This window comes from Colossoma macropomum, unplaced genomic scaffold (assembly GCF_904425465.1).
Source record: "Colossoma macropomum unplaced genomic scaffold, Colossoma_macropomum, whole genome shotgun sequence".
Classification (NCBI taxonomy): Eukaryota; Metazoa; Chordata; class Actinopteri; order Characiformes; family Serrasalmidae; genus Colossoma; species Colossoma macropomum.
Window position 1 is genome coordinate 33,764,819 of NW_023494785.1, and position 17,700 is coordinate 33,782,518.

Genomic DNA, 17,700 nt, shown 5'->3' on the forward strand with positions numbered 1-17,700 from the left:
TCGCAGTAACTCATGGCCTCTTGTGGTTTATTGCTTTATTATTGCACCAGGGGAGGAGCCACATATTTTGTTCGTCCTTCTTATTAAAGTGCCAAGACATACTCTTAAGTCTGTGGCAGCAAGTTTGTGGAACTGGTTACCAGGAATTGTTAAGCTTGTTAACAATTTGCATGGCTTTAGACATGCAATTAACAAATAGTTTTAAGATAGAGGACAATAAATTTGATTATACTCAGTTTTAACAAATGTTTTAAAAATGAGATTGTTGGTTGGTCTTTTTAAATGATTGTGTTTGATATTTGTAGTGATTTTGTATATCATGCCATGCTTGTTATGTTGCCTTTAGTTTGATTTCTGTCTTAGAGACCACAATGTAAATTAGCCTTTGGCTTTTGTGTTATCTCTGATTGTTTCTGTCTTTTTATATTATGACATGACCCATTTTTGAGGTGTGAATAATGCTTTTTGTTGTAAAACATGATATGGTCAAATAAATTTAATCAATCATTTAATCAATCAACATGAGCCTATACTTTTGTCATGTTATTTTTAATAACAACAGATAATACAGCTAAATATCCTCCAATAAAACTGGTGATATATAAGAAAATGAAACAAATGGGAAACAGAATGTGGACTTTTGTGAAAAAACTAAGTTGTGCTAAGGTGTTGCTAGGCTGTTGCAATGGTATCCCAGGTGGCTGCTAATATGTGTATGAGTGCTAGTTTGAATGTGCATCTGTATATAATGCCTATGAGGTACAGGGTGAGAGATGTCCCATCTGTGGCAGTTAGGTTTAAACTTTCTCAACATTCTGCCATTCATTTCTTTCTCAAAACTGCCAACCTGATGAAGTGGAAAAACAAACAAAGTTTTTTCAGCTGCCCATGGTGCTCAATGAGAAATCTACCAATGTAGCTTTAGTCATAGCCATCAGGAACTAGAGTACTGACAACAATCCTTTAAATATCTTCTCAAGAAGATCAGACATTTAGCAACTGTTAGAAAAGCTTGCACATTTTTTTTTCTTGTAAACTGAAAAAGAAAAACAAAAGGACAGACTACTATAGACTATTATATTATTCCTTGTAAATAGTAGCCATATTGTCACTGTTAGAAGGAAATGTTGGATCTCCATTTTTGTAATTTCTTTTTTTTCCTCATAATTTACAAAAATACCAGCTGCTCTTTGCACTGTATAATGATTCCAGGATGAATGGACCGATAGATATGATCCAAAATGAAAAATCAGCATGTGTATGTGTAAACAGGTGACTACAAGGATTGATGAACTAATTTATTTCATGTAGCTCTGTTAGAAAGCTGCACATACGATAAAAGAAGCAATGTCGCTGAGAATACCCTTGTTATGGCAATTTAGAAATGAATCTGCTTGATTTTGCAAAAAAACTTCAAAAAATATTTTATTAAATTTAATCAAATTTATTTATGATGTCTCCACATAGTTCAGTAGACAGAAATCTGTTTACTGGTAAGCAGCAATGTACACCATCTGCTTTCTTTCTTAGATATCACCTAAAATATCTGAAAGGGAGTGGTGAGTTGGAGGAATGCCTAAAACTGTTAAGAAATGCAATACTGGAACTGAAACGGCTTCACAGCAGCCTTTAACATCTTACAGGAGAGATATGACAATGTCATCCCTCCTGTAAGACGTTAAAGGGTGTTGTGAAACTGTTCCATAATGACTTTAATACTAGCGTAATGATGACTAAGTGAACGGTACAGTGCCAGCCTCAGGTCATGGATCACGTGCGTTGTTGGCATCAAAATTTAGTGCTAAATTTCTATGTACATACCGTGCCGTGCAAAAGTCTTAGGCACCGAAGCACATTTAAAAAAAAAAAAAAACTTTTATCTTGACAATGTGTGTGTTTTGTAAAAACCATATCATTAGAATAAATACAAGCAAACATAATTGCAAGAAAAAGTAACAAAATATCTTCTTTTGAAAGAAGTATTTGATATTTTGTGAGCTAGTTTGAAGATCAAAGCTTGATAATCATCAACAGCACACCTGATTTAACATCATGAAGCAAACCAGATGTTTGATGATGACTACAAGTAGTACTTCCAGTATCTTGTGAAAAGAAGGAGGCGTGGGAAAGGAAGAAGGTATGGGTAACATGGAGAGCTTTTCTATAAAAACAGATCCCACAACAGTTTCAACTAGCAGCAGCCATGTTTACATTTTAGAGAACTCTCCTCAGACACTTCTCAGGAATGGTGTGGAGCCCAGAACCTCACCAACACATTACGCCAAACATTAGACTTGCCTGAAAGCTGAGGATACAGCCGGGACAGGCATTTTGTAGAATCCTTTAAACGCTTCCAAGAAATGCATTTTTCATTTCTGAGAATTTGAAGGATGCAAAATTGAAGGAAAAATGTGTGAGTGGGTGAGTTGGTAATGGAATGTAAGTTGTACCTGTTGCAAGGTTTTTCTTACCTCAGCTGCAACTTAAACCCTCCCTACTCCATTTGTGCACTGCATGGATCTATAGCTTCTACATCCAAATGCTGGTCTAAACGTCAGATAGATAGTCATGCAGATAATGGCTGTCTGACACATAAAGCACTACTTGGGGTTAGAAGCCATTATTTCATGACATATTTAATGCACTACATAGGGAGTAGGGAGCTATTTGAGATTCCATTTTTGTGACACTTGAGTAGCAGTTTAGCCAGCCTGACTTTTCACCAGAAGGTATGGTGAACACACTTTGGTGTGGAAAATACAAATCAATTCAAGAACAGCAAACAAGCTTCTGAAGATGCTGAAGGAAACAGGTACAAAAATATCTATATCAACAGTAATACGTGTCCCTATATAGACATGACCTGAAAGGGCGCTCAGCAAGGAAGAAGCCACTGCTCCAGCTTGCAACTGCACATGGGGACAAATGTCTTACTTTTTGGAGAAATGTCCTCTGGTCTGATGAAACAAAAATGGAACTGTTTGGCCATAATGACTATCATAATATATAGAGGAAAAAGGGGGAGGCTTGCAAACCAAAGAACACCATCCCAACCGTGAACCATAGGGGTGCTTTGCTGCAGGAGGGACTGTTGCATTTCACAATATAGATGTCATTATGAGGAAGAAAAATTATATGGAGATATTGAAGCAACATCTCTAGACTTCAGTCAGGAAGTTAAAGCTTGGGCACAAATGGGGCTTCCAAATAGACAATGACCCCAAGCATACTTCCAAAGGTGTGGCAAAATGGCTTAAGGACAACAAAGTGAAGGTAATGGAGTGGCCATCATAAAGCCTTGACCTCAATCCCATAGAAAATTATGGGCAGAACTGAAAAAGTGTGCGTGAGCTAGGAGGCCTACAAACCTGGCTTAGTAACACCAGTTCTGTCAGGAGGAATGGGCCAAAATTTGCGAGAAGCTTGTGGAAGGCTACCTGGAAAGCTATCCAAGTTAAACAATTTAAAGTCAATGCTGCCAAATACTAATACTACCATGTGTATGTATCTTGAATTACTTCGACATTTCACATTATTAAAATATAGTTGTGATCGTAACTGACCTAAGAGAGGGAATGTGTACTAGGATTAAATGTCAGGAATTGTGATATACACCGATCAGGCATAACATTAAGACCGCCTCGTTTCTACACTCACTGTCCATTTTATCAGCTGCCCTTACTATATAGGTGCACTTTGTAGCTCTACAATTACAGACTGTAGTCCATCTGTTTCTCTGCATACTTTGTTAGCCCCCTTTTACCCTGTTCTTCAGTGGTCAGGACCCCCATGGACCCTCATAGAGCATGTACTATTTGGGTGGTGGATCATTCTCAGCACTGCAGTAACACTGATGTGGTGGTGTGTTATGCAGAGAAACAGATGGACTACAGTCTGTAATTGTAGAACTACAAAGTGCACCTATATAGTAAGTGGAGCTGATAAAATGGACAATTAGCGTAGAAACAAGGAGGTGGTCATAATGTTATGCCTGATGGGTGTATATATACAAACATATACACTAGACAGACAAATCTGTCTTTTAGCCTCAACAAGCTTGCCCCGACACCTACAGGACAACTTTCAAAATCTCTAGCACATTTTATTGTAGCTCTGTACTCAAATCCTGAGTCATCTTATCTTGATGAAAACATATTTAATAGATGTGAAAAATAAATTCTTACAACGTAAACACACATACAGTAGAGTGCCAAATATATCACAAACAAAAATGTTCATCTTTATTCTGTGGTACTGTACTGCAGGGTTGAAGAACAGGATTGTGCTGATTTCCTGGCAAATCTTACAGGCTTTGGTAAAGGTTGGTAACTGATTTTTGAGAACTTAGTGGAACTTTGTTGTCTAGCATATGAAATGCGTACCTGTTGTCAACAATTAGAACAAAATGCATTGGTTGAATACTGCGTTAATGTTTTGGTTTGTTTCTGAAAATGAGCCTCCAATTCCCATTCATATTGAGTTTTCCAACGAAAGTCCAACAAAATAAACCAGGAACGGCCACGCCCCATAATAACCCTGATTTTTTTGTATTTTAAAAAGTCTACTACTCAGCAAACATTCATAAACAAATAAATACATGCATTCTAATTCACTTAACAGAACGAAAATGGAAAACAGAAATTATTCACCATCCTAAAAGTAAACTAAGCAATGTATTGTTTCCCCCCAAAAAAGGGTACAACTTTTCTGATCAATGATACAATCACTATGAAAGGCCTGAAACCTGTATAACTCGAATTTATAATACAGTGAAAGGTGATGATAAATGTATTTAAATCAATTATCAATTTTTTAAAAATGCCTACAGAATTAAATGGTTGAGAAGTACAGAAAGTCAGTCAGAGTAATTTGATGTGTCCTGCTCTATTTAAAACAAAAAAATGACCAAGCCACTTACTGGTAGTAACAGGAAATAGACATCTGAAAGGTTTAATACCTCAAAGTTCCCTCATAGAAAGCTATTACATGAAATGGTTAGAAATACTCTGCCTGATGCCTCAGACACTGTTTTGTGGTAAGGTTTGCACTTAAAATGTATAACTGAACATACATGCACAGTAGTGTTACATGCAGGGTGTTGTAAGGCAAAATAATCCCCTTTTTTCAGATTTCCCACTTTTTTACCATTATCAATATCACATATAGATGTAGGTTCACTGGTCACTTTACATAAATATGCATAAAAATATACATAAAATGGCTATTATCAGCGTTGTAGACATGACACCTTCTAGTCCCTTTTACCACCACTGTAAAGAAACCAGACTCAGTAGGTTTCTTATCAATGCACGATTTCACATCAAACCACTCTGACTGATTTTGTTTACATCTCAACACCTGAATTATGCAACAAAAAACAAGCCAGAAAACAGTTGGGATAACTCCTTGACAGTCGTGATTATCTGATCTGTGTAGTTTGCAAAGTGACTGAGGTAACGCCCAGGTACCACAGGTGAGCTTTCCTAGTTTTTACACACTTGCATTAACAGGTACATATGTATCTCCTTATTTTTAAACCTGGGCACTTTAAAAGAGGCCTAAAATTTTCATTATATTACAATCGTTTCTCTCATTTTTGGAAACACCACAATCAGGGGTTTATGGACCAGGAACATCTACAAACTACTTGGCTCCAAGTTCCAACAGTGGAAACTTGTCTCTTGTGAGGTCTGAGGCTGATTCTCATGAGATATTTGAGCGGGTTCACAATGTTTGTTGCTACATATTCTGCGGGAATCGAAGGAATGACTTCAATGTGAATATTACACCATATGTTAAAACACTACACTTTAGACATACATATTGTCAAGGCTATTAGAAAAGAAGAGCTACTTGTGGTCCACGTCACACATCAAACACACTTCAGATCTATCTGAGGGCTGAGTGGTGTCCTTCCAGTGACAAAAGAAAAGAAAGCAGAAAAACAACGTACTATGTAACTCTCAAGAATGTCAGTTTTTAACTCAGCACATGAACTAAAATGATGAAACATTTCCAAGTTAGAAGATATTTAGACTAAAAATTACCTATGAATGTACACTATATTAACCTAAAGCTCCTTCATACATGGCTAGTAGAATAAAAAGCCATAGAAACACTGAGCAGAGGGACCAATACTTTCTACACACTTACTATATTGTTTAGTAAGTGCAAAAAAAAATAAATAAATAGCAAAACTGAAACCTCATTGAAGAAAACGATTATTTGCTTAGTTTCTTAAAACCCTTCTATACATAACCATGCCATGGGCTGGTAAGCAACCTGTCTACTATCAAACTTACTTTGTTCATCTGAGCTTCAAAAAATAGATTACTACCTTGAAGTCTTGCCTTCAAAACTGTAGTTTGTAAACGATTGAGAACTATTAAGCACATTTGGCAACTGGCTAAAGCAAATCTGACAGGGCTTGACCGGTGAAGTTTAGATGTCTCTATATGCAGTGTATATTCAGTGACATCAAGAGGAGTATGTCACAGAAAAGGTAGGTGCAAACTATGAAGAATAAAACCAGAAAGATGTTTTTTGAGGGGGTGCGCGAGGTAAGACCATGTTGGTCCATTCTGAAGAATGAGGGTCAAGAGCTTCGGACACTATGGAGGGCAGAAATCTGCAAAGTATGGGTGTTGTAGTGCCTCCTCTGCCGAAATACGCTGCACGGGATTGCATTTCAGAAGATTCTGCAAAGAAAACCAAAACAATGCAGATACAATCAATACAATCAGAAAAACTGAGGATAAAAGCTTCTTAAATAATGGATTTTGTACAAAGGCACTCTTTAATAACCTACCTGAAGTAAGTCCCGTCCTGTGCTACTAAGTTTTGGGACAACATTCACAAGCGATGTGGTTGCAGGATACATTGGATATGGCTATAAAACATAAAACATATAATTAAAATAACCATTTTTAGTTATTCCAAAGGAAGGACAGCTTCAACAATAAATCAATCTCTAAAGCAATATTTTAAATGAGGCTTTTTATTAGAGATGTAAATTATTAACTGATGAACCATTAAATGACAAACAGTTGTTCAACCAATTCTAACAATTAAAAATGTTCCAATAAACAACAGTTTCTATTTGAACAGCACTGGTGTTTAAGAGGATGACAGCACAACTAAAGTACCATATCAAAGCAAACATCTGTAAGTGATTAAACAGACAACTAGGTCTCACTTTAGGGATAAAGTTGGGCAGCCAAATCCAACGGTAGATCAAGGTTTAAGGTTAGGGTAAATTATGGTAAATTTTATAGATAATTAGATGTGAGGTGAGCATCTACAAGGCATTTACAGTTGATTATCCAAATAAAGTGTTACAGACATCTATTCCATCCATGTTCTCTTAAAGAAAGTGTGATGCATGGTGGTGTGAGGAAATCACATGAGTATGCAAAATTCTAGACATGCACATAGTGGATGGTGAGGGCTTTCAAGAGCTAGTGAGGTACACTGAGCCAAACCTGTACTGGTCATGCATTTATGTTTGTTTTAACTTGAGCTAGTAAATAAATATAATTTAGAATTTTAGAATACCGAACTTTCAGTAGCCCATCATTCTGTTCCACTCATTTTGTCAAGTTTTTCTTTTTGGTCATATAATCATGAACATATTACAGTTCTCAACCCCTTGGTTTAAACAAAAAAGGTTATTACTTAGGGTAAGTTTAATATGGTTTTGGGCCACTTACTTCATGTAGACACTGGCCCAACCTACCAGTACTACATTCCACAGTTCCACATACAAGGAGCACAATATTTTAGTATATTAATACAGAAATAAGTTGATGTGTGTACTCATAAGCGTGCGTATATTAAGTATTTTATAACGGCTTAGAACAGGGGTGTCCAATCTTATCCGCAAAAGGCCTGTGTGGCTACAGGTTTTCACTCCAAACAAGCTGGAGCACACCTCCACTCCACTTGTTCAATCAGTTGGTCTTAGTCTTCAAACAATTTATCAGGTGACCTCCTACTTTGCTGGAGTGAAAACCTGCAGCCACACTGACCCTTTGCGGACAAGATTGGACACGCCTGGCTTAAAATATGGCTCAGCCAATCAGATTTCAGGACTGGAACCATTTGTTTGTAACTGATATTTTAATGAGTCGTGCTCCTGATTTTAGGCTTATCAGTTAGCAATTAATTACATAACCCTAACCTTAACCCTAGACTAATGATGGTTGATTATTGGTCAAAAAAATGTGCCAAACATTTTCATCCCTACTTTGGACAATAGGCTTGTTTATCTCTTCTTCCCCTTAACTGAACTGAATCTACAGATGGTCAAAACAAATAAAAAAAAAAAATAGTATTGTTTATTATTTATCATGTTAACACATTTTTAATGTTAACTTTGACTGGACTGCAATGAAAAGATTTTGGGAAAACAAAGCAGCAATATTTTTTGTGGAATGAGTGTTATACCTTATAATCTGGGAGTTTGGTCATAGTCTGCCACTGTTCCTCTGTTGGTGTCCCCAGCAACGTGCCAACATGTTAAAGAATGCCAGCAGTTCACAAAGAGATATTTGCCTTGCAATTAGCAGAACTAATAAACTTTCAAATGTTACTTTACCATCTTGAGTCTGAATGAAACCACTACCTCAACTTAAGCTATACCGCAGTTATCAGGAAGGAACTTCACAGATACCTCTGCACATTATGATGCAAGGACAAGTTGACTGCATGATAAACATGCCTGCATTATGCTAGTGCATGTATTAGGCAAGTACAAATTAAGAACAACTACCCAATGATTTACTCAGCTACCAATATATGGTTGGAAAAAAAACAACACATGACAAACAAAAACAGCTAAAGGATATCTAAAGATCCTTTTCAACTGGTCATCCACATCATTCCCAGGAAAAAGTGGCCGACCTGCATTTGCTAGCTCTAAATGCAAACAGAAAAAATGTTAACATTAAAACACAATTTTGCAAACAAGGTAAATTACTGAGATTATTTTTCTGTTTCCATTTCCAACCTGCAAATATGCATCCAGCTGACCACATGTCGATTGAGGTTGAGTACAATTTGGCACCAAACAGCACATCTGGTGGCCTGTACCACAATGTTACCACCTAAAATGAACCAAAACTAGTCAAACCACACAACGCATGCTGATCAAGTGTGATGCATGGTCATGTTCTTCAGTGAAAGAATTAAGGAATTTAAAATTAAATTAATGAATCTGAGAGCAAAAGACACATGTACTTGGTCCTACCTCAGCAGAATAACACCGTACAGGAATTCCAAATGCCCGGGCCAAACCAAAATCAGCTAATTTCAGCTCACCATTCTAAAGAATAATAAATAATGTCAAATGTAAGGAAGCATGAAATCAAAGCCAGGTTTACCAACCAGGTCCAAAAAATAAGCTTGTTTTAAACATAAAGGAGACTTTGTGACTCTAAATATTGTGCAGTCTTATTTGATATTAGCTGTATTCTGAAGTACTGGAGTATTAGTACTAGTAGCTGGACTAACAGTAGTAGTCTCTCTAACTATTAAACCTTTGTGCTACTCTTGGTTTCATGCATGGTTGAACAGTGTAGCACTGTGATTAGGGATGCACGATCAGAATCAGCCAAGACTGGAATTGGCTATTTTTTGCTCCAAACACCAAAACAGGTAAGTGAACTCTTGCTTTATTTGAATGCTGCTAATACACCTACAACAAAATGTTGTAGTATAATTATAATTTAATACATGACTAATTGTGCTAAATAGCCTCTTATTTTCATTGTAGCACTTTTTATTTAAATCATGTTCTTTAAATAGGCAAAATGTGCTATTTAAATAGGCAAATGTTTTTTGTTTCATAACTTTTAATGCCTGTTTGGTCCATTAAAGAGCAAATAATGTTAATTATATCTCAACTTTGGCAAATTCTGTGCTAATGCGTTTCATGTTTTTGTTTAGTTTAAAAAAATAAAAAGGCATGTGTCTAGGCACTTTATTTCCACAACTGTCATTCTGTCATCAGTATGTAAGTTTCATCATAAATGTATCAACACTGCAGTGTTGTTTCTCCTGGGTTTGACAAGCTAAACTGCCTGATGTGCAGCACTTGAACCAGGTGTGACTATTTAAAGGGACAGCCAATTCAGCTATTGTTAGGCTATCAAGTACAGAAAAATTTTCACTGAAAGAAAATACCAAAACCCTTCGCATTTCCCATCTCAAGTGTACCCTATCCAAACATGCATGAAACCAAATGTGTACCTTCTGCAAGATCAAATAAGGAAAATGTTTCTACCCTGTCCTGTTTGCAATTGCTGCAGCTATAAATACTTCATATTATATTATTTGAGCCATTTTCAAGACAACTTATGAAAATGTTTGATACTTGATTTATATGGTGCATTCACAAAAAAAGGAATGTATTTTATTCACAGCTATTTAAGCAATTTTAAGAACAACTGGCCAAGCAAACATTACAAGCTTTTCATGTCAGTGTTTCCTGAGTGATGCCTTCAGAATAACGCCCTCTGACAGCTGTCAAGGTGTACTACACACAAGTATGCTATCAGGTCCTTACAGGGTACACAAATGGTATACAAAAGCACAGTACATACAAGTATTTGCTCTAGGCATGCTCACCAACAGCCACTCTCAGTAGTTCGATTCTATTTATCATTAAGAAACAGAAACCATTAGTTAAAACAGGTGTTGGCACTCAGGGTTAGAACAAATACCTGTAGAACCGTGACCGACAATGGACCAAGTTGAGTATCAGGTGAGTAGACAATCATGTACTTACTCTATTGATAAGCAGGTTTTGTGGCTTAAGGTCCCGGTGAAGAACATTGCGACTGTGGCAGAAGGCTAGCCCTTTCAGCAACTGATACATGAAGGACTGTAGTAGAAGAGGAATAACAACACAGTCTGAACCCTTTGGCATTTAACATTTCCCATGTGAAGAATGCTTTTGTGCTTACACAATCAAGCCTGCAAATTGAGGGTAAGTGACATGGCAAAAATGTAACACACAGACGTTTTCATAATTTACAATATGCATTGTGCTACTTAGTTTTCTTTGCACGCAAGTAAAAATACAAATGGACCAGCAAAATACTGCTTAAAAACATTTTACAACTAGAGGACTTGCTGTAAGGGCTAAGCAATATCACCCTTTTGCAGAAAACTGTACAAGAAACGAAAATACTCTTAGAAAATATAAAGAGCTAGCTGACTCCACCGAAGTGGAACAGAGATGCGTTGTCTCAAAGATCATTCATCCCAAACACCGTCATGTACAACATAGCCAAATCTTGAGCTGATCACTTGCATTTTAACAACCAAATTCTATTTATGTATTCTGTGTATCTACGCAGACTGCCTACTACCAGTGAGCAACCATTCTGTTTAATTTATGGAGATAAACAGCGTAGCTTATAGACAAGTCAAGCTGCTAAAGATTTACATTAGGCACACTCAACTCTGCTTCTGAAGATGCATTAAACTGCACAGTTAGTTCTGGGTTAATCTACCACTCTCCAGGCTGGTGGACGTCCTGTAATATAGTTGGGTGCCCTTGGAGGTACATTGTTCAAGTTACTGAAACAAAAGATTCACTTCATAATGCATTTCAATGGCATGGTGTTCCATGGCTTTCATATTAGAGAGCACAAAGAAAACTCTTACCTTTACAATCTCTGGATCCAAGTCGCCATTGCAGCTGTCAAAATATTTCTTTAGATCCTGTTAATGAAGCCACATGCATTGTTACTGTTTAAAAGTTTTTGAGTCACTGTTTTCAATAATTATTAAGAAATTAGCAATTTTAGATGTGTCCACATCTGAGGATGATCCATTAAAACTGAAAGATGTGTTTAGCATTGAGAATGAACATCCAGAATGCCATGTATTTAAAGTCATGATCAAATCTCCACAAAATTAACTTAATAAACAGCAACAATTACAGTATTATATGAATCATTTCTTAATTTTCATTTTTTTTGAAGAAACGTGAAACACTGAATAAAAAAAAAACTAAAGATACTTGCTGACGCCTAGTTTATATTTCAGCCTACACTGAATAAGTTATTAGTTTGTTATAGTGCATACTTCCATAAATTTATATATTTAAAATATGAAAATATTCTTGTTTAACCTAGCCTTGAAATCACAGCCGTTGCTGTGGAATCAGCCCTCCTTCTTGAGGGATGTGTCAAAAGGGTGTGTTAAACATTGAGAATTAAAATGTAAACATACAAGTATTTTCTGTTTGGAAATCAGCAAAGGCACTGGATCTGAAAGGACAATTTCAGACTCACCCTCTTTAGCATCCTTTTTAGCTAACCTAACACTGCTCATTACAAGGGCTTATTTGAGACACAGTCATATAGGTGGGGCTTCTTCAGAGTGGAATCTGATCGGAAGTGATGGAGGCCATCAGCACCTATCAGACCCACACTCTTCAATTCCGAAGTTACATTTTCCTGACTTTTATGAAAAAACTTTTTTTGTTATTTTTAGCATAAACAGTAATACACGTAAACATACATTACACAAATCTTAAATAAGTAGATTCTAAGTAGAATATACCCTTGCCTTGGTTACACAATTTCGTCATCTGGATAACATGCAGCTGTCCTGTCCTGTACATAATAACAAAAGCTAGGAAACTCATCAGATCACTACTCCTGTACAGCTTTGAGACGCTTCAAGAAGACGTTTTCTGACCAAATGTTGCCTTACCTGGTCACAATACTCAAACACTAGCGTCAGCTTTTTATCACTGTGTAGAACATCGTGCAACCTTAAACAAAAAACAAACAAACAAACAAAACAATCAGGACTAACAAACATTTTAATACTTCAGTACAGTGCTAGTGGAATAGAAAATGATAATTATTTAGTGTACGACTGCAAATGTGTGTCAAATATGAAAAGACACCAACTGAAATTCTAGTAAATAATCCTACCTGACAATGTTTTTATGTTTCAGCTCCTTCAAGAGGCAAATTTCTCTTAAGGCTGAACTGGGAACTCCCTACAAGAGAAAGTGGTTAATATAAAACAAACATTTTACAATGTACAGTTAATATACTGCCAGAAGTACTGTCTGAATTACTTACCTCATCATCATCATCCAGCCTGACCCGTTTCAGAGCCACTATCTCATGAGTCTCTCTGTTTTTAGCCTTGAAGACTGTTCCATAGGTACCTGTTAGACGAGACTGAAATCAAGCACTGATTCCCAGTTAAGAAAAGCACTGTAGACCCAAAGTTCAGTCATCACACAGTGTAAAAAAGCATATAGCCACAAGTCGTAGTTCTCTAGTATTCAATTTAGTATTCTCATTATAGATGGCTCATTTTTTTCTTTACTAGACTGATATGGATATTTCTTTCTTTAAAAGCTACTAAGCTTTAAAATGAGCTACATTCAATTAAGCACTTCACTTAAAATGAGAATCTGAATGTAAGCTCTCATGCTCAAAAATTACTACCCCACAGGAAGAAATAAATAGCTAACAAGCAAGGATGCACCAACATGGGAATTGTGGGTTGATGTCATTATCCAATGTTTTTCATGTACATTTTTCTGCTGTTGCCTACACAGATCAATAAACATTTATAAAACGTGTAATCTATCAGTCTGTCAGCTGACATCCCACAAAGTGTGCTATTACAGGCTAGATACATAACAGAAATGAATCTGATTCATTTTCTTTCCTGTTATACCCGATCCAGCATCTTGTCCTGATATCGACCTAATACTGATACCTGGAATCAGTGCCATCTCTAAATTTGGTTATTAATCTGGCATATTTAGTGTGGGGAATACAATAATCCAATGCTACCAACATGCAAGGATGCAAAACTGCTGGCACCCTTCTCTATCTTGGTGGACACAGGAACCAAAGCCATGTTCTCCAGAAAAAGGAACCCTAGCAGCTAGGGCTGGGTGATAAAACTGTAACGATAAGTATCGCGATATAACTTTTCCTCGATAGAGCGATAAGGCAGGTTCGATAAATTTTCAATACAATACACCGTTCTCACACTTCCACGTTTTAGCGAAAGCCCTGGTGGCGTTTTCTACTGCAAGGAAAGTGACACTACTCTGCTGTCGCCAGGAGAGGGCGCACTTCCGAGTTTTTCGACTTGATTAGAGAAGGAGGAGGCCACAAGAAAAAAAAAGGGTTGCCAAATATACTTTAGCAACATCTGAAACTTGGAGTTATACATTCCCTGATTGAGTGGAGCGACCGGCGATCTGTTCTCCTGTGATCAAGTGACGAGATAAGTGATGTAACTGTACTGTCCTACGGTGAACTCACCTCTTTCTGTGCATCCTAACAACTTTAGCGGTGTTAAATCACGTCTGCAGCGCCGTGTTACAGCGCCAAACCATCATATTTTAGTATTAGTGCATTCTCGAGCAACGAAAGTGAAAGAAAGAAGTGGGTTAATGTTAGTTACAGCCCTGATTTAAACCAAAGTAAACTGAGGAAGCTGTGAGGCATTGGAGAGCAGGAGAGCGCTATCTTTCCAGGCTAGCTGTTTTTTAGCTGCTGGCTAATTGAAGCAGCGCTCTGGCGCAACACGGTGAATTGATGATACGGTAGATCAAACAAGACACAAAATCACCACTTTCAGTTTAAACATACCTAAAAGGAGGACTCTGTTTGACTGGTACGAGAGATTCACACTGCAGATAATGCTTTTACACAGCGAACGTCAAGATATTTTGCGGTTCACCCCTTAAACTACTACGATAGCATAGAGAAATCCAGTCGTCGCTAGCTGGTGTCTGAATACTGTGATATGCTCTGACAAGGATGTGGTAGGAGTGACAGCAGTGACCTACCGAACCGAGTTGACGTTGTTGAGAAACTGAAGAGTTTAGCACTGCTGTTGGCCACTTGTTTAGTATTTGTAACTGGACAGCTGAGCACTCGTCACCAGACAGCTAGAAATAATCTGTTTTCTTTCTTAAATAATGACTGTTACAAAAATTGCAGCTGTGCTTTTCCAGCTGATAAAAACAGCTCAGAAACTTTCTCCCACTGTCCCAAGACAGATTTGTGAAATGTTCCACTGTTTGCCGAGTGTTTGTCATGATCCGACCATAAGTGATAGTTTAAAACCGCAATTAACCACCCAGGAGCAAAATCAGCCTTCAAATGTGAAAGAAATAATGATGACATTTATCGCGATATGTAGCGATATCGAATGATATGAGTTTTGTTTATCGTGATAACGTTTTTGGCCATATCGCCCAACTCTACTAGCAGCTCTATCTGATGGACCACAGCTGAGCAGCATCAAAACGGATCTCACACACTCGCTGGTTACCAAATGTCTTACTGCTGAGCCAGCTACTAATTGAGGACTTTGAATAAGCATGTAAATAGTAGGTGCCATATCAATAGCTTTAGAGGGATTATAAACTGTCAACATTCCAAAAGCAAAGATTGGCCGAATATTAATTACTAATTCAGGCGAATTCTTCTGGTTAAGCAGAATGCCACATTTATAACCTAGAGATGCACAATTCGTTTTAGAATACTTGAGTGACTACAGGAGGCATAACTACGAATACAATATGATATAATTTAGCAAGATATTAGGTTAACTATTATTATTAAACCTTAACGAACGGTTACTTAGCTATACGGGACCTTGGCGACTGGCTAACTAGAGGCACACAGACACCGGACACATCGCTTTTGCTTCGTTTTTGAAACGTCCAGGTCTGTTCTTGGCGCGTAGCTAACTAAACTAATGGCAACCTCTTCATCACCTTTCATAGTTTCTACCACTTTAAGGTACAATCTAGAGGTAAGCTGAGGTAGGCAAGCTGGCCTTCGCCGGTAAAGCTAAGCGGCTCTGTGCCTGCTTAGCTAGCTAGCTAACCTAGCTAGCCCATGGCTAGCAACGGCACTAGCGTCTTTCCCAACCAGCGGTAAGGAAGACAGCTTAATGCACCAACTTACCCTCTCCAATTTTCTCTAGTTTTTCATACTTCTGCATGTTGAACCAGTAATACTAGCTGTAAGCAGCTAGCCAGCTGCCTGGTGCCACTGTGTACTCCGATATTTTGTTCGCTGGCTAAGGCAGTTTTATCCACTTGATACCGTCGGCTAGTCAACAGGAGAAGGGGCGTGGCTGCCTCGTCAACATGGCTAGAGTGAGGCGAAACTTCAAAGTAAAAGTTCTAGCTGTAGCACAACCAGCCGCCACGCAAATGAAGAACTAAACCATTACGTTTGCAAAACAGAAAAATGGAATCACATTTACCAATATGTCACGTACATTTAGGGAGCCATTTCAGAATCCACCACAGAGAGATTAAACTATTTAGATATTTTGATATAAACCGACCACACAGTGTTTTCATAATGCAGCTCCTTCAGAAAACAAATTTCTTTTAAAGGGGAATTAAACCGATTTCTCAAAATTTCTGCATAATTAAATGATTAAGATCTAAGCAAAATTATAGCAGTTTGATGTGGAATGTCTCGTTCTAGAAAAAAAAAAACTTCGACAGATAAGAACCAGATGTCTGAAGTGTTTAATGCCCCTAAAGCTAATGCACACACAATACACATAAAGTTCTTACGTTAAACGATTCAGAATAGTTGCCAGATGTCCGACTCATTTTACGATAGACATACAGCGTACTTTAAAAGCAATTCATGACGGAGAGGTACACGCCGGATGTTGTAGGTCAAAATAGTACCCATATAAATCTTTTTTTTTTCAGATTGCTACTGTTTTACCATTATCAACATCGCACTAAAGAACTCAGAAGATACGTCTAGGCTCGCAAGTGATTTTCTGAATAGTAAACTTACGTTGTAAACAGCAACCCCTGGTTCCTATCACCACAATGAGCCTCTACTAAGAGCCGTTTTACTTCAAACCACTAATGACTTTTTTATACCCTAACGACTGAATAATTTAGAAGAAAAAATCGCCTTTAAGGCTGAACCAGGAACTCCCAAGATGGACTTCAAACCAATGCTTAACATAACCTAGTTCATACAGCCTGTTGCCTCCAAATACGCCACTGACACTGTCTATCATTGACACTCATAGATCTATCATGATCGCTCAGGGAAACGTTTAACTCCGCCCTTTCGTCTCTTTAAATGACAACACGGGGGCTGCTACGTGTATAACCACGCCCCTTCTTCTTTCTGTAATTGTCACTATCTGCCGCACGGAACGTGGGGCGGAATTAAATGTACAGCCTTATTAATTGCAGAGGTTAGTCGTAGAATCTGGCAAATACAGCTTTCTTAGTAACTATGTATCTAAATGTCTATGTCGAATTAACAAAACAAATAAACCTTACATGTTAACAATAGTTAAGATGTAAGGCAGCTTGTCATGCTCATTTCAAATATATGCAGGAAGGAGAAATTTGTTTTGTCCATATTGTGTTCTGCAATTAGGTGGCGCTGTGTTCTCATAAATGAACAAAAGCTGTGCCCGCAAACCATTTCAGTAGTTTATTGCACCGATTAATATCACATGGTTCATTTACATAGGTTTGCGGCAAATATAGCACAAACACTCTTTGAGCCGACATGGTGAGAGGAACTGATAAAATGGACAATGAGTGTATGTGAATAGCTATACGACTAACACATTTCTATAAAAGTATGTATTATTGCTATAAAATATATCTATATTGATTTACATGACAGACATGAG

General features: G+C 37.5%; 1 protein-coding gene across 1 annotated transcript; it reads right to left on the minus strand.

The window, feature by feature from the left end:
- Positions 1–4,141: 4,141 nt before the first annotated feature.
- cdk5 (cyclin-dependent kinase 5) lies at positions 4,142–16,136 on the minus strand. The gene is made up of 12 exons (XM_036591847.1): positions 15,975–16,136; positions 13,107–13,195; positions 12,954–13,021; positions 12,727–12,787; positions 11,671–11,727; positions 10,787–10,882; positions 9,248–9,322; positions 9,008–9,104; positions 8,847–8,916; positions 8,446–8,506; positions 6,809–6,889; positions 4,142–6,698 (listed from the first exon to the last, which is right to left on the minus strand). Exons 1-12 carry the CDS (start codon positions 16,009–16,011, stop codon positions 6,612–6,614), a joined length of 879 nt encoding a protein of 292 aa, XP_036447740.1. The 5' UTR covers positions 16,012–16,136; the 3' UTR covers positions 4,142–6,611.
- Positions 16,137–17,700: the final 1,564 nt, after the last annotated feature.

What these genes read in the sequence shown, in the direction of transcription:
- cdk5 (XM_036591847.1), bottom strand. Translation starts at nt 16,011, where the DNA reads ATGCAGAAGTATGAAAAACTAGAGAAAATTGGAGAGG. An exon ending in GGCTGGATGATGATGATGAG is followed by an intron (nt 13,022 to 13,106) that starts GTAAGTAATTCA and finishes TTTCTCTTGTAG; the next exon opens with GGAGTTCCCAGTTCAGCCTT. An exon ending in CAGTTGAAAAGGATCTTTAG is followed by an intron (nt 8,507 to 8,846) that starts ATATCCTTTAGC and finishes ACATGTTGGCAC; the next exon opens with GTTGCTGGGGACACCAACAG.